This window comes from Melozone crissalis, unplaced genomic scaffold (assembly GCF_028551555.1).
Source record: "Melozone crissalis strain CALT ecotype California unplaced genomic scaffold, PUWL_Pcris_2 ptg000018l_1, whole genome shotgun sequence".
Lineage (NCBI taxonomy): Eukaryota > Metazoa > Chordata > Aves > Passeriformes > Passerellidae > Melozone > Melozone crissalis.
The window spans coordinates 19,465,673-19,483,566 of NW_026535796.1; the positions used below are offsets into that span (position 1 = coordinate 19,465,673).

The window sequence follows — 17,894 nt, forward strand, 5'->3', positions numbered from 1 at the left end:
ATAGCACCAAAACAGAACAAGTAACTGAATTTCATGGCTTGGATTCAGAAACTCAAATTATCCAGTCACTTCTGTGTCTCCTCAGCATATGAAGTATCAGCAATATGTGATTTTGCTGTACCTCTCTCATCTCCTCATCCAGCTTGCGTTGCTCCAGAGCCTCCTTCTCAGCTCGTTTCCGATGCTCTTTTTCCACCTTTTCATACTTTTTCCAATAGAGAAGCATCTCCTTGGTGAGACGACGTGCTCGTGGTAGAGTTTCCTTACAGTTTTTCTGGGCCTGGATAGCAGCTCTACGGACCTCCCTCATGCACTGGTGGGCCAGCTAGTAGGAAATAAGATTTGGGAACACTGATAAAATGGGCAGATTGTAAAGAAAGCCAGCAAGAAACAGTATCAGATTTAATTATAACCAAGTCTGATACTTCAAAAGAGAAAAAAACTGTGATACTTTACTCAGCAGCAATATAAATGAATGAGACACTTGAGCATAACCCTTGAAAAGTACTCAGAAAGCTGTTTGTAAGCAAAGTTCTCCAGGTAGAAACAATGCCAATTCTCAGAGAAGACTCTGATGAGAAGATGGATTGCTTTTGCAATCAGTTGTGCTGAAAACTGCTCTATATAAAATCTCAGGTCCTCTACATATTTATCTAAATTAAAGCACTTAATATTCCAAGAACCCCTTTGATTTCAACCCGAATGCTTAAAACCAGCAAGTTTTAATTAGTGGATAGGTGGGCAACTCAAAAGTCTAAGTGTACCAAAGCCACTAATGTACAGTATCAAAGATTAGTAAATTTAAAATGTACAAACTAAATCTTTTAAAATCCAGAAAGATCTCATGAAAGGAACTCATGTTGTTTGTTTTATCTGTTGCTTATGAAACAAGACAAAACAACACAGCTAAAAAATGAAAAGCCTTATAATAAATCACAATTACTTGTATACAGTTCTTTCTCCTATACTGCCCTGCTAGTATAGACAGTATTGTAAGAAACAGGTTACAGTTTGTTTATTACATCCGGTACAAGGAACAGTATGAAACTAAACACCACCTACCTTTTTGCTGTTGGTTAGGAAGAGGTTACGGGCCGAAGCTTTCTGTTTGTACGCCTGTAAAAGAGCACAACCTGTAAATTAGTTAAAGGGTAATAGCTTCACAGTATTTTAAAAAAATCACTATCTAGTCTTCAGCAGGTACATGCACCAACTTCAGTCATGGACACTACTTAATTATTTTTCATTTTGACTGAAACAGCTTTTCATCCCTAAATTACTGAAGGCATACATAAATATATTCCAAATCCTGAAGGAAGCATGCAAAACACCTCTTTTTTCACAATTGTTTCTTTAATTACTACTATTGCAAAGCAGAGGTCTCCTATTCCATTTTTATCACTGAGGGAAACAATATTTTCCACTGTTTCCCAAAGATGTTAAGAATTTATGTAGATCCTATCTCCTTCACATGATCAAAATTCATCTTTTGAAAAAATATGGTCTCTCTCACTGCACATATCCTTTGTTAGGCCTTTAAGTCCATACAGGATGACACAGTCATGACTTGTAGAATTCAAAGTCTGCTGACTGTGAACTTCAAAAAGCAGGTTCTAAGGTCCACTCTGACCATCTCAGGAAACTACCAACAGTGAATCCAGCCTTCTATTTCAAATGTGCCTGAAGCTTGTACTGTAAATGATACAAACACTTCAAACACTTTTCCCTAATCTGCTTCTGAGGTAAGATTTGAAAAACACAGGTGTTGTGACTGAAACACCCATTTTCTGAACTCCACTGTAAACCTAGATAGTGGTTTGGTCTATACTGCCATCCTGCAGATCAGTGAGAGAACCTGCTAGAGCTTCCTGCACCTTTCATTGCCGAGGCTTGAATAGCCACAGCAAAGCATGTGCTGCATGATCCGTTTAGGTACCACTGGTGATATTTCAACTACACGTTGCTTACGGATTGCATAATTCCAGTTAGGTCATTAATGACCACCGGAAAAATCAGGCCTTATTTTACTCTGTTTTTCTACGTGTCAAGTCCCCACTAAGTTCATCTCCTATTTCACTTTCTTCTATCATCACTGATCTACTGCCATTAGCCAAGCTCACCTTTGGTAACTCCTTCTTAACAATGCTAAGCCACACTTTGCGCCGACGTGCGTTAAGTTGCTCAATAGACAAATGCTTTTTCTTGGGCCCGGGTGGAGGTGTATCGTGGGAAAACTTGGCAAAAACTTTGGTCTGGTGATGGTGGCGTCGTGGTGACTCCTCTGAAGAGAGTTCTTCATCCCGTCTCCTCTTTTTCTTTACTTTTTTCAACTTGCCTGCATGGCAACAACAATCATAAAAATACATTTCTACTTTTGGGTACATTTAATCAGGCACCTTTCCTGAGTAAATTCTCCTAGTCAATTTATATGTGGAATCAAGAAAAAAGCCAAACTTATCCATGTTTTCCAATTCTGGTACAGTTAATTTATACTATTAGATATTTCCTCAGTACTTTATAAAGGAAAGATTTTCCTGTTTAATAGAGGGGTGAAATGCAATTACTTCCACCCAGGGAAACATGCCTTGAGAGTTAAAATGTCTCAGACTTGGTGCATGCTCCTTGCTTTGCGGCAAAATTCTACTTAAAGCTACATAAAGGTTAAGACTTCTTTAAAGGTGACAACATTATCACTTGGTACAGTAAGTCTCAAAGCAAACTTCTCAGCAAAGAGAAGACTGCATTGAAAGATATTGGCACATTGTCATATCAAACCAGCTTTCAGAGGAAATTGATAGTGGTATCAGATATTAAAAATATTCACTGTGAGTATGCAAAATTATGGATGCTGCAAGCATAATGGAGAAAAAAAACACCAGAGTTAAAGGAACCTGCAAAAAGAATGGAAGCCAGCCTGAAATAACCCCTTTAAAACACAGCTCAAACTTAAGTGCTTACGCTAAGAGTTCACCTTATGCTGACAGCTCATAGCCTTCTCTGCTTCTTTACAGATTTACAACTACTGCCAGCCCAAAAAAGAAAGGAAACTGTATTTCCTTGCAAATGTACATCTCAGAAACTCCAGTTGTTATGTCAGAGATATAATTCTATTCTAAATGACATCAAACATCAACTCCAAGTTCCCTCTATTTTCCAGAAAACATTCACCCCCTGAAACTTCCGAATCACTAAAACTACAAATTCAGGAATAACTGCAGCAGGTACTGGTTAAGCTCTTTAACTTTTCAAGGACCTATCACGTTTTCAAAACACTCTTGAGTAAATGGTCCATGATATGAAACAATGTTTATAGATTCCAAACTACTGAATAAGGTCCACAAAGAAAATCTTGAGCCATGAACTCTCCAGTCACACACCTTTTTTCCACCCTAGCTTTCTAGAAGCCAGATGATAAAGCACAATATTTTCTGAAGACATTTTTCTTTGCCAGAACTTGGTATTTCCCTGCAAAACCCAGAAGTTTTGAACATTTATGTTTAATTAAAGGAAACGACGTAGGACAGAAGTTAAATCCCAGCAGCCATTTAAAAGCATGAAGTTAGTGACTTACTTTACCTTTTATTTTTTTCTCTTCTTTAAACTTCTTTTTCTTGGGCCCTAGCAGGTGGCGCTGCTGCTCATAGTAGGGGTCGTAGGTAGAGAGCAGCCCTGCGCTGTAGTACTGGTACTGCTGCAACTGAAGGGGAGAGTGAGCAGGTAACAGAGACAGCCCCCAAACAAGCTCAGATCCTGAACATAAAGAAGAGATCAGGAAGCATGCACTTCTCCATATTTTGCATTTGTTATCAACTATCAGAGAGTCTAAAGTGAAACCACTGCTCCCAGAGGTGGGCTCCAAGTTGAGCACAGGGAACCCAGCCCACCTGGTTAAGTAAGAGGTGCAGTGAAGGTTGCACTTTCAGAACATACTGCTCTGTCTTTTCCACAAAGGTGCTGCCCAGCAAGACAACACACTACATGAAGAGGTCCAGTTATGGACCCAACATTTGCTTGGCCTGCATTCCCAAATTACATACATGTTCTACTTTATCATTCCAAAGGATGTAAAAGGACAGATTTAAAGAAAAGGCATTTAAAAGATTTCCACAAGGACAAACAACTTGAACACTCAGATTGTCAGGTAAAAATACAGCTGCCTCAACATTTTTTCCTCTAAATGATGAAAAATGCCAGTAGACTCCCAGCATTATTGAAATGAAGTAGTGAAGAATTCCATACAGGTTACACATAAACAGGCAAATTAAAGGCAGTACTGCTCAGAAATAAACTAATTAAAATCTAAGCATACTTTAAAATTAATAGATTTCTGAAAAGTGAGATCACAAGCATAAACAAACTTTTCTGATATATGTTCCTCTCCCTCCATAACTGTGTACTGCTGATCTAACAATCTCTCACTGGTTAATTTCACTGGGTGTTATTTCTTACAAGTCTGGAAATAAGTATTTGTGTAAAATCTAACAAAGCTATGACCAGTTTAAAAATGTGGTGTATGAATATTTGTGTAGCTATGCAATATTTCAAGAAGCTAATATTGGTTCAGAGCTTTACAGGAAAACAAAAGAAAGAAGTAGAGAGAAGCAAAGACCTGTGTGGAAAAGTATTTCTTCACTCTTCTGGAGAGATTCAAAAAGAATATAAAACAGAAGGACAAATTTTAACTTCAGACACATTCTCAGATAACAGAATAGGATAATCTCCTTCATCTAAGACTTTCTGTTGCAATTCAAATCAGCAGTGAACATTTCTGTAAAAGCCCTTATAATCTGAAAAAATACATTATTAGAATCAAAGCAGCCATGGCATTTGGCTTACTATTAAGAAAAATGCAAAAATGCAGCAGACTATTTTCTTCTAAGAGAAAGAAAGAAAATATCAAAAGAAAGTCCAAAACAAACAAACAAAAAAGGTAAAAAGAAAGAAAAAGAGTCAAGTAAAATCTCAAATCATGACAGAAAATGACAAGATAGTAAAATAGGGACTCCCTTTCAAGATTGTAAACATCACCTTACTATTCATCACTTTAATGATGATATAAATACACTTGAATAGCAGCTAGTACCTGTATTAGAATTTAACTCACAGCATCTCCATTTTCATATACATTGCATATATATCATCCAAATCTTGCATTTTAACACCCAGTATTTGCTCTAGTGACTGGGACAAAGCACTGTGGAAACTATATATGACATGTGCCAGTACTAGCTGTGTACATTACTGACAGATTCACAGCATCTTTCATTCTATGTATGTAATTGATTCAATAACCCTAGTCTAAAAGTGCTGTTAGACAATTACTGTCTACCAAACAGTGTATTTTCCAGTTCACAAAATTATGAGTTTTGATAAAAACATAAGAGCAGTTAAAATAATACAGTTAAAGGAAAGAATAAAAATCAAGAAAATGTAGACATTGTTTTTACCTCCTTGTCTTTGCTATATTTACTTTGATGCAATTTTTTATACTTGTGTAATCGCAGCATATCGTGAAGTTCCTCCCTTGAAAGAGAAAATTCTTCTTCCTCCTCTCCATCCTCATCACTTGGTGAATCTGTGTCACTGGAATCATCACTCAGAAGGATACTCTAACAAGAATAAATGGGAACTAATTTAACAATCCCAAGTCCCTATTTATGCAAAGGACTCTTGAGCCTTTACCTAATAAATGGGTGTGGGTCTCACCCAACAATGATACTTAGCATTAACAACGTGTCCATCTAAAAAGACTCAGAAAATAGATTTCTGAGGAGCAGACCTGTATAGCAGTGAATCCAATACACATTTTCTGATTTGGAGGAAAGTAGTTTTCTGTTAGCTTGTGACAGTTAAATCATTTTAGTCCACTTTGTCTGTTTGTGGTCTCAGCAAAGCAGCAGTGAAAAAAGCCAGGATAACAGCAGGGGTATTTTGTGATGTGTCATTTGCAGGTGCTTCCCTACCCCATTTGTAGTTTGTCCTGCTATTCTACCACTTCTACCTGCATCGGTTTCTGCAAGTTTGGCTCTTGTTTGACCTCTTGGCAACATGTTTTTGCTAACTTGAGATGGCTACAATACAGTGAAAACGCAAAGACCGCATAAAGCCACCATTCCACTCTCTTCTGCCATCCTCACTGAGACCTTGTAGTGAGTTCAACGTAAAAACAAATTTTCAGTCAAGTTCCAAATCTCCATTTAATACCTTTTATAATATATTAGTTTAATTTAAAATTAATTCAGTTTCTGAATGTAAACTAACTGCCAAGCCCACCACGTAACTCCATCCTCATGTGCCACATCCACATGCTTTTTGGACACCTCCAGGGATGGTGATTCCAAAACTTCCCTGGGCAGCCGGTTCTAATGCTTGACCATCCTCCCCAGTGAAGAAAATTTTACTAATATAAAATCTAAACCTCCCTTGGCACAACTTGAGGCCATTTCTCTTGCCCTACTGCTTATTACTTGGGAGAGCAGACTCATCCTCACCTCATTACAATCTCCCTTCAATGGAGTCCCCCCAAACCTCCTTTTCTTCAGGCTTAATACTCCAGCTCCCCCAGCAGCTCCTCCTAAGACTTGTGATCCAGAGCCTTCCCCAGCTCCACTGCCCTTCCCTGGACACACTCCAGCACCTCAATGTCTCTCTTGCTGAGAGGCCCAAACTGGACACGGGTTCGAGTTGTGGCCTCACCAGGACACCAAGTACAGGGAGACAATCACTGCCCTGGTCCTGCTGGCCACACTTGCTGATACAGGCCAGAATGCCATTGGCCTTCTTGGCTACCTGGACACTGCTGGATCATGTTCAGCTGCTTTCAACCAGCACCCTCAGGTCCTTTTCTGCTGGGCAGCCTTACAGCCATGCTTCCCCCAGCCTGTAGTGCTGCATGGGGTTGTTGTCACCCAAGTGCAGGATATTCACTGCATTGAACCTCATGCAATCAGCCTTGGCCCATGATCCAGACCCCTCTGCAGTGCCCTCGTGCCCTCCAGCAGATCAACACTGCCACCCAACTTGTCTGCAAGTAACTGAGGGTGTATTTGATCACCTCATTCAGATCACTGATAAAGACAATAAACAGGACCAGGCCCAGTACTGAGCCCTGGGGATCACCACTGGAGCTGGCCACCAGCTGGATATAACTCCACCACTGTCTGGGCCCAGCCATGCAGGCAGTTTTTCACCTGGTAAACCATGCACCCATCCAAATGTGAGCAGCCACCTTGTCAAGGAAAATGCTGTGGGAGATGGTGCCAATGGCTGTATTGAAGTCTAGTCAAGACATCCACAGCCTTTCCTTCATCCATTAGGCAGGTCACCTTGTCACAGAATATGATCAGGTTGGTCAAGCAGGACCCAACCTTCATATACCCATGCTGGCTGGGCCTAATCCCCTGGTTATCTTGCACATGCTGTGTGATATAACACTCCATAACATTTCACAAAGCACCAAGGTTAGACTGACAGTTCTGTAGTTCCCTAGGCCCCACATCCAGCTTTTCTTGTAAATGGTTGTCATGTTTGCAAACTTTCAGCCAATTAGGATCTCCCTGGTTAGCCAGGACTGCTGGTAAATGACTGAGAATGGCTAGGTGGGTAACTCTACTCACAGATTCCACAACAGCTGCATTTCTTTCCAATATTCTTACCTTCAGCCACTTTCTGCTTTTCTTCAGTTTGGAAAAATTATACAAACTCCCTTTTTCAGACTTTGGTTCTGTTTACAGAAAAAAAAAATAAAGTTCTTAGAAATAATGCTTTTCCAGACTAACCCAAAGAAAGTCAAGACTCAACCTAATACACGCCCACCTGGCTGGAGTACTCCATTCAGGGAATGTGTGTTCAGCATCCCAGAATTCCCTGCTCCAGAAGACTCTCCAAGCAAGGAGTCTGGAGGCTCTTCCTTAACTTGCATCAGGGGATCCCCAGACTGAGGCAGCAAAGGATTGTCATCCAATCCATCTTCACTTTCATCACTGCAAGAAGATCCATAATACAGTGACAATGACAGGAAAATATTCAAAAGAGAAGATGACCATCCAGCTTTCTTACATATGGGCATTTGTCTAAAGGTTTGAGAATTGAGACTGTTTCATATGTAATTCTACACATTAGAAATATTGCTGTTAATAATTTCCCATTTACCCCTTAGCAACAGTTAACCATGAGATCAGCCTCGCTATGTTATCAACCTGCACCTCCAGTCTTCAACTAGGTGTCTAGTTTTAGAAGCATGAACTATGCAAGTCAAACCAAAGCATAATATTGTCATACTCAATGGGACATGTAAGAAATGTACATATACTTTTTCTGATCCTTTTGTGGGTCTTACTACATGCTTATAAATATATCTGTTAGCAATTGCCCATTCTGTTAGCAGTTCTGTAACTCTGCAATACTGAAACACTGATGAAATTAAATATTTGATTGTTTTGGGACAGAAACACACATTGATGATGCCTCATTGCTACAACTTAGACAAATTCTGCATCTGACAAGTCTTTCCATTTTCTTTATGACTAAAGGCTGTAAGTGTCCCTGAAAACCTACTTAGGGCTTCCTCATTCTACTTTTTGCAGACAAAGAAAGTTTTGGCCACTCAGCTACAAAAAAAGAGCTTTAAAACATTGTACTAATTTGTATATAAGCTGGTAGCACACTGTATTATCACTATGAACTGAGAGAAGCACAGTCCAAAATCTTTTATACAATAAGAGACTATCCCAAGTTGGAAGGGAGCCACAAAAATCTTTAAGTCCAACTCCTGGTCCTGCACAGGAGAATCCCCAAGAATCACACCATGTGCCTGAGAGTGTTGTCCAAAGGCTTCTTGAACTCTGTCGGGCAGGTGCTGCGACCCCTTCCCTAGGGAGCCTGTTCCAGTGCCCAACCACCCTCTGGTTAGAGAACCTTTCCTTAATATCCCACCTAAATCTCCTCTGACAAAATTTCATGTCATTGCCTCAGGTCCTATCAGTGGTGACCAGAGAGAAGAAATCAGAAAAGCTTTGTTTCAAAACTCAAACCTAATGCTAGATTTACTATTAAATTTAATAGTATTGTTTAGATTTCCCCTTCTCTAGGCTGAGCGATCCAAGTGACCTCTCCTAAAGCAAAAGAGCTTCTAATGAACAAGTCACTGATAAATTCTTCATATGGTGTAGGGTGTGGAACAATATTACAAAAATGCCTGTCTTTCCTTGGCACTCCCAAGGAGTAGAAAAGCTTTTGGTACCTGGATATACTCCTGTTAAAGATGGCAGACGTCTGTCGTAAGAACTGATCCAGTTGCAGAGCTTTTTCCAGGTATTGCAGATAGAGGGGTTTTGCCAGCTCTGAGCAGCTGCCATCCTCCCTGGCACCCAGCTCTGAGGCCATAGAACAAACTTCTCCTCATGCACAGGTGCCTCTGAACACACAGCTGTAAAAGGAAACAATGGCCATCAGCACCACAACTCCTCTGAAATGAGCAAACAGGTCCCTGATTGACAAAAAAGACAAAAAACCAAGACAACTGTGGGCAAAAGCTTAGGCTGCAGTTAATAGGTATAGTAAACAAACAGAAATTGCCATTCAACTTTCCACCACAGTACTACCACAGCCACAAACTAGATTCTTAGTTTTCTGGTTTATGACTTTGTGGTTGCTGTTTGATTGGAACAAGCACTGTTTTAACCTAATATGATAATCCAAGTGGTGACATAGAAATTCAAAGTATTATGAAGACAGTCTGCAAGCAACCACAGTAAGCTTTCATCACGTTATTAAAGGTAACATGCTCAACCCTGAACAGAAGGTGCATATATATAACTGACTCAAAAAGGAAGAATTACTAAAAATATTGCTCCTCTATTTTTTTGACCATTCAGTTCACAGCTGTAGTCTACTGAATACTTGTAATATTTCTCTTTTACCTTACAGTAATGCTCTTTCAGCACTGAAAATATAGCTGTTACCTGCTGGCAAACAAGCTACAAATACTTGACCAAAAACCCTTTCCTTCTAAAGCACAACTGTTATTTTATTAAAGAAAAATAATACATAAAAAGCCATTTTCAAGATACTTTTTAATATTTAAAAATTTAGAATGTATTCTAGCATTATGTTTTTCCACTAGTAGGAACTTTTTTTTATTTGTTCTCTGGATTTAAGATTCTTAATAAATCCAAATGCAACCCCTGCAATATTTGCATACTACATACTCTGGAAACAAAGGTATCAAAACATTTTATTCCTCTGTCAACTGCAGCTTTCTCTTCCTTCAACTACAAAGGACATCATAACAACTGTTACAGAAATAGCTCTGTCAACTCAAATTTTACTTTTCTTTGACTACAAAAGATGCCATCACTGTTATAATAACAGTGAGAAAGGTACGTGATTTCCAAAGCCAGAGTTGTGACTTTATAAATCAAAGTGCTGTCAAGATCTTAAATATTTACAAACAAACAAACAAACAAACAAACAAATAAATGTCTAAAGCTTTTACTTCTGGGGGAGGACAAAAGTCATGGAATGGTTTAGGTTTGAAAGGCCCTTAGAGAACATCTAGTTCCAACCCTCACCACAGGGAGGGACACCTCTCGCTAGAACAGGATGCTTAAATTAAAACCAGTCAGATTCATTGCTCTTCTGAAGGATTCTTGCAGTTTCTATCACTTCTTAAAAATACTACAAAATCTGAAGCAAACTTCTCATTAATTTGTTGAAAGACATATATTTGTTCAATTATTAAATAAGTGACTAAACTGTTTTATGCTTATGTAAGTAAACATACAGATTGAGTGTCCAATCTTCAAGCTGCTCTCCCTCCACATATAGAGATCCAAAACCCAGCGTCTAACCTTCTCTAAGTCTTTTATCCTCCAAAATTACAGAACAAATTCAGAACTTCAAAGTTACAATACACTATAAGTGATCCTCATCTTAAGACTAATGGCTGTGCTTGAACAAGAGCAAATTGTATTATTTCTTAATAAATACTGGCTCTTGAGTTAACGTCCTTACCCACAGAGGATAACCAGTAACACACCAGAATTCATTAGACAAGGTAACAGCTCTGTGATAAAAAATATTTTTAGACTGAAGCTTTCTACATATTAGGTCTTTGCATACCTGACATCAGTTGAATGACTGACCTCTGTCACTGAATCCTCATTTCCAGCAGAACTTAGCAACACCTGAAAGCCTTCCCTATGATAAGGGTAGTAAGATGCACATTTTCCAAGCAGCTTTCATCTACATACGTCATAGCGCTTAACAGGCATTTGAAACCAAACAAACCAAACAAAAAAACTTAAATCAAGAACAGTCTTCCAAGAGAGAGAAAGACACAAAATGAACCACAAAATCATTTAGGTCAGGAAAGACCTCTAGGATCATCAAATCCAGCTGCTAATCCAACACTGCCAAGTCCACCAGTAAAACACGTCCCCGAGTACCACATCCACACACCTTTTAAATACCTCCAGGGACAGTGACCCAACGTCTTGCCTGGGCAGCCTGTTCTAATGCTTGACAACCCTTTCTGTGAAGAAATTAAGTAAAAGGGTTAAAAAATGAGAGGAAACTTGAAACTTGTGCTCTAATGGAAGAGATAATTGATGAAGCAGTAGAAAATAACACCTTGAAGGTAAAAGGTGTTTTCCTTTCCTCATGATCACTAATAAAAATTACATATATTACAAGAGCGAAAATCTCTCCCTAGTATCATAGCAAAACAAACATGGTGATTCCTTTTCCCATTCCATTTCAAAATGTATCCATCAACAAGGGCATGTATGATATTAACACAGTTAACTCAAAAAAACATGGCAACTTTCACCTGTCTGCTCTTTGCAGAAAACCACATTCCCAAAACTCAGCCTTGCATTTCCACATTTAATGAAGTCCTCCTTGACCTGACACAACTCCTCTGTATTTCACCCATATAAAAGACACACTTTTGCTTGTCTCCCTATTTTAATTGCTCCACAAGACTCTTGTACATACAACATTAATTACTCTTGTCCTCAAAACAGTTACTAGTCTGCATCCTGCCTACCAAATAAACAAATAAGCACAGGAGAGCTTGACAATATCCTTAAAACATATTTACAATGCCCAAAAAAAATTCAGTAAGTGTTACACAAGCATACTGAATAGTGAATAATTCAGACATTTAATTCAACCCTTCCTTTATTTATATGCTGACAGTCACAGAGTGCTTCTCTGCTGATCAAAGTAATAATACAGAAGGCTAAGTGACAGATAATTCATTCTCTATCCTTTCATTTCCACTATAGGTTTTAACAAACAAAGATTTCCAATAGCAAAAACTGATTGAACACTGAAGTGAGAGAAGACAGGAACAAACGAGAGGCACACAGCCTGATCCACTACTGTATGTAACTGTGTATGACACCATCAACATATTGCTTCAGTGGATTTACATGGTGATGACATTCATTCCACCTTTGTTTGACATTTTTGAAACAAATCTATCCTTTTGTCTACTCAGTTTAAGGACAAAACACAGATTTTCAAAAAGATTTCATTACTGATGGTAACATTTAGGTAAATACTCATATGTTACAGGGTTAAAATGAGCAGAAGCTGCACAGTAATCCTTGTGCCATCACAACTTTCTTACTGATATATACCAGCTTCATGTTAAGTTTCAGTACCAAATTCAATAGTTATTTGCTTTCTCCCTTCCTCTTCCCTAGAGTTCTAACAGTTTAGAAAAACAGCACTTGGAAATAAATAGCTTCTGCACTGGCAGGCTGGCACTTTGAATCTTCTAGCATTCTTAATCAGAAGTTCACACTGAAGCCATTTAATTGTATCATATGGACCACTAATTATTAAAAGTACAGGTAAAATATCAGCAGGAATGTAATAACTTCATGCAAATCACTTTCATAGTAATTGTATTTTTTTAATAACTAAGTTCAGTTCTGAAAGAGCCTTCCTTATGCTGTCTTAAAGTCCCATTGCTTAGTTCAATGTTAATGTAGGTGTGGGGTTTCTTCCCTCACTCCTGTTTTTTCAAGTCTGCCCATCTATAGCATCCAGTCAGTAAGCAAACAGCCCGCACTGGAGAAGAATCCTCCAAGGATATCTTCTGAGAGCAGCTCGGTTTTATAACAAGCTGTCTAAATTTTATGCCCACTGACCTGTACCAACCAAACAGCACAACCATGCTCTCCTAAAACAGCTTAGCTTTAAAAGTAGATTCTCCCAATTTAAACAAATATCCACTGCATATTTCTGAATGGAAGTCCAGCAAGCTTTCCCTACTGGTATCAAACAGGAACCCCGTAAGTGCTAAGTGCAAAATCTGGCTCTTGTGCCTAGCTGCAAGCTGGATGGGGTTTGCTTTGCAGAGCTGTTTGAAGCAATACTTTTTCATCCATGAGTTTCTTGTGTTTTTTCCCTTTAGCTGCTGCCACCTCTACACCTCAGATAAGGCCCAGAGGATTAGTTTTCCTGCTCTTTATGACTAACATCAACTGTCATAGTAAATAATGATAACAACTCCACTCCTAGCTGAGGGCACATGCACAAACACAAGCTGCCATGCAAGTAAAAAGTACTGGACTGTAGCTAATGCACATTCCCTCTTCTCAGCAAGGCAAATCAGGGAGGTAAAAGTAATTCAGTCTCCCTAGCCACACACTGAGTGCATGGCTATGAAGTGTGACCAGGCAGGTGAGCACCAATACTTGTTCCAGTACTTCAGCCCACAGAAGCAGCCTCTTTTCTCTTCTCCATACCATCACTGCAAACACACTGACAAAACATCCATGTGGACAAAAACCTGAAATCACAGAAAGTATGTATTCCTCATTTATTTATAGCATGGAAGGCTTTATCTATATAAGGATTAAAACTGGTCAAAATACAATCTCCTATGCCACCTTAATTGCCTTGCAATTTTAGCAGTTTTCTGGGTTTTTCCCAAACATGGGGTTTTTGTGCTTTGCAATTTGACACCAACTTATTAAGACAGATTTTCCAAACTTATGCAAACCCCTAAAATACTTTTCCTTCTTGAAGAAATTTAGAATTGAGACATACAGGTCTCACTGGAGGAGCAGAATAGTTAATGCTGTGAGATGTTCCAGTAGTAATATCTCCAGAATAAATCCTGACACAAATATATCCAAACAGAAGATTCACCAAGTCAAGGTCTCTGTGGAAAACATAGACTAGCACAGCAAGAGCAGCTAGGCATATTTTTGTCAGACTTCTTTAACTGCATATAATCTCCAATAGAAAAAATTGTAGTGGTATAAAAAACCTGAAGAACTATTTTGTTTGAAGAATTACATGCTCTCCTTTCCCCACTCATTTTAGCTTGCTTTGGTAAATGCATAGTTACACTAACAACAATTCCCCAGAGCTACAGACCACATTTTAAAGTAAAAACCAAGTCCCACATGGGGGGTTTTTTATGGCAGCGTCCTAAATATAACTGGGATATATAAGACATTATGGCTTTTCAAAAAGCAAATATGAAATGTCATATGAGCTGAAAGCCTCCACTAACCTCAAGCTGAACAAAAAAAATTAATGTATATACAACTAAACTCTGCGTTCACATCATTTGAGTTTGAAATTTAAAAAAGACATTTTAATTGCTTTTCTGAGTAATGAAATCTAGGTAAACCAGATGCTTTACTTTGCCATTCTGCTTTTGTGGTAAGGCTTCATATTGTTTTCCAAGGAATGAGACAGCATTTCAGTGATCTGTGTTCCACCTTTTAATCACTTTTAAATACAGAGAAGAGCCAGCAGGGCATTGCCTCTGGATTTCCCAATTCCCAAAAAAAACCCAGTTAGAGATAGGGCCTTATTTATTATTTAAAAGAAAAACTATACAGCGGTGTATCAGAAGCATATACGCAGCAAACAGCAGAATACCTTCAAATATACTGAACACAAAAGTAGGCGAATCAGAGCTCTGCTTCCAAGTTCAAATTAGCAGAAAAACAAACCCATTTAGTCGTTCAATTAGAGCAATTCTTGTCCCAAGAGAGTTAACAGTATTTATGGATGCCTCCGACAATGCATTTATAGTCTCTGCTCTACACAGCAGCACCAACAGTTACCCTCACACTTTGCCATTCTGTGCACACAAAATAACAACTGCATGGATATTTTCAGTTTTGTTTGGTTTTTACTCCCTCCACCCCAGACCACAAAAAGGGAACTATATCCAAATAAAGCTCTAAGAGCACTTGCCATCTAAGCTAATCTAGCATGTAGTCTAGCTTGTCAAAGAGCATGCTTATTACAGAATTTACAGCGTATTATGTTATACTCAAATGGAACAAAAATTGCTCATTTGAACATCAAAAATTGGGAGGCAGTATTTTCAGCAACTTCAACAAAATACATGTGAGAATATACAAAGAATTACAGGCAATATTCTTTAGCCCTGGAAAAAGGTTCAAGATACAGTTCTATTTCTTGTACTTTTCCCTCACTATCTTACCAACCTCTCAGTGTCACGACACTCTTATACATACACACTAAAGGAGTGACAGCAAAAATGAATCGCTGAAGTTAAAAACGGTGTTGATCACATACATACAGGGCTTATCAGATGTACAAATCCATGCAGATTTGTTTGTAAGAAAGGAAACTAAAATCCGAATTATACATATTTCACTATAAAAAAACTAACTTGACTTGAACCATTTTCTTCTTGCCAAGGCGAAAATAAATTAAAGGCGTTATTATTATCTGCAACACCGCAGTGGGAGAAATCATTCACAGGAGACAGGCAACAGCGTTAAGCACGTATAACGCTACATGACGAAGAGAAATTGTATTGAGTCTCCCAGAGCAATTGCACCAGGCTACCTGTTTGCAGTCAAACAGGAGCGGACTTTACAGCGCGGCTTTAGGGAAGTGCGCATTCACGGGCGCGAACACAGCGCTGAACCGCGTTTCACGGGCACCCGGGAGCCACTTTCCATCAACAACGCCACGAGTCTGGCAGGCGGCCCCTTCCTGCAGGTGCCGGTGGCTATTCCGGGAGCGCTGGGGCGGCCAGGCCCCCGCCCCGCCGGGCTCTGCGGGCACCGCCGCGCCACGCGGCCTCACGCACAGGGGCGGCCGGGCCGGGCCGCGGGGCGGAGGCCGCGCTCTGACGGCACCGGGGAGGGGGGAGGCGAGCGCGTTCCCGCAGGCGCGCCCCCGCAGGCGGCGGCGGGCACGCGCTCCCGCCGGTGACGCGGCGCTCCTGGCCCGGCCGCGCCGCCGCCCTCGCCGCGCGCGCCCCCCCCCCGCTCCGCACCCGCGCACGCGCCACCGCCCGCACGTGCGCCGGCAGGTGCGCGGCGGCGCCCCCGCCCCCCCCCCCCCCCCCCCCGGCGAGCCCCCCCCGCGCCTGGCGGGGCCCGGCCGCCGCTCTAGATAGGGGCTGGGGGCGAGGGGGGGGGGGCGAACGGCGGCTTCACGGCCGCCGGTACCGCGGGGCGCATCCGGCGGGCAGGGCGGGGAAGGGGCCTGTCTCTTTAAGAAGAGGCCCGGCTGCTGCGGCCGCCGGTCGGCGCGGGGGCTGAAGCCGCGGCCTGCTCAGCCGGCGCCCCCACTGCCGCCTCCAGTAGCCCCGGCCCGGGGTGCCCTTGCGCAGTGGCCGCGGTGGCTCACCTGGGTACCGGGCCCGGCGGCGACGCGGCGGCGGCGGCGGGGGGCTGGGGGTGTCTCCCGGGCTCGCTCCCCCGCTTGCTCCACCCGGCCTCTCGCCCCGCGTTGCCGGGGCTGGCGTTGCCTGTCTCCTGCCGCGGGGCGCTCCCGGCTCCTGCCTCGCCAAGATGGCGCCCGCGCTGGTGCTGAGGAGGAGGCGGCGGCTGCGGGCGCTGGGACGGCGGCGGCGGCCACTTTCGCTCACTGAGAGGAGAGGAGCAGGGACACGGGGAGCCATGGCGGGGGGGAGGAGAGGCGCCATGCCCAGGCCTGATCAATCGAATCCCGCACGCCTTCCCACGGCCCCGGCCTCGCGCCTGGGCACCGCCGCACCGCCCGCGCCGCCGTGGCCGCCGCACGGACCCCACGACCGCACCGCGGGGCTCGGCCCCGCAGGGACCCCGCGGGGGGCCCTTCCTCATCGATGCGCTCCTGCGGCCGATTGGTAGGGTCTGGCGGTGACGGAAATTGCCGAAGGGATTCGGCCAGACGGCCGGGTGAGCCAGCGAGTCTCGCGCGAGGCGGGGCGGGGTCTCGCGATGCTGGCGCGGGGAGGCGGGTGCGTCCCGGAAGTGACGCGCGCTCGCCCTTGAGGCGCCGCGGGGGGCGGCGGGTGCGCCCGGCCGCGCTCGGGGCTCGGGGCAGCTCGCTCTCTGCCGGGCAGGGACAGCCGGTACCCGGTACCGGGCGTGGTGCGTGTCGCGGCGGCCCCCCGCCGCAGCTAGGCAGCTTGTCCGGCCTGGCAGCCCCCGCAGATGACGAGAGCGGTGAGGGGCTGGCGGCGCTGGAGCTGGGCGCTGTCAGGGTTAACACGTGGGGCTGTCGGCGGGGCTGCGTGCGTTCTACCGCTCTCGCCTTGTCCCGCGCTAAGAGTTGCATTAGAGGGGCTCTAAAGGAAATAGGCCTGAAGGTTAATTGCGAAGATGCTTTGCACCGTAAACACAGCGTGGCCAGCTGCTGTTCAGCACTGCTGCCTCCTCAAACCCAGTAACCCGTACACTTAGAGTAAATCCTTAAGTGTTTGATTAATACATGTCACCTACGGCATAGCGATAAAAATCTGTATTTCAGGACTAAGCGTTGTCACTCCAGCGCTCAGTAGGTATCCGTGCCCTGCTTTTGGCTGGATGGAGTCAGTAGCTGAGATAGTACTGAATTTTGCATGCAGAATAAAAACCCTGATGTTTTGAGTTTCACTAAATCATGTT

The 17,894-nt window shown here is 42.5% G+C and overlaps 1 protein-coding gene across 2 annotated transcripts in view; it reads right to left on the reverse strand.

Moving 5' to 3' along the window:
• INO80 (INO80 complex ATPase subunit) overlaps positions 1-16,880 on the reverse strand; it is a 61,359-nt gene extending 44,479 nt beyond the window's left edge. The window contains exons 1-10 of one of the 2 annotated variants that reach the window (XM_054275291.1): positions 16,651-16,880; positions 11,461-11,533; positions 9,242-9,427; positions 7,816-7,982; positions 7,656-7,723; positions 5,448-5,609; positions 3,577-3,697; positions 2,121-2,335; positions 1,063-1,116; positions 122-325 (exon numbers count right to left, since the gene is read on the reverse strand). In XM_054275291.1, the coding sequence (XP_054131266.1) occupies positions 122-325; positions 1,063-1,116; positions 2,121-2,335; positions 3,577-3,697; positions 5,448-5,609; positions 7,656-7,723; positions 7,816-7,982; positions 9,242-9,384 (1,134 nt within the window). In that variant the 5' untranslated portion in view covers positions 9,385-9,427; positions 11,461-11,533; positions 16,651-16,880. The remainder of the gene's footprint in view (positions 1-121; positions 326-1,062; positions 1,117-2,120; positions 2,336-3,576; positions 3,698-5,447; positions 5,610-7,655; positions 7,724-7,815; positions 7,983-9,241; positions 9,428-11,460; positions 11,534-16,650) is intronic. The other variant, XM_054275292.1, reaches the window with a different exon arrangement.
• Between the last annotated feature and the right edge of the window lie 1,014 nt (positions 16,881-17,894).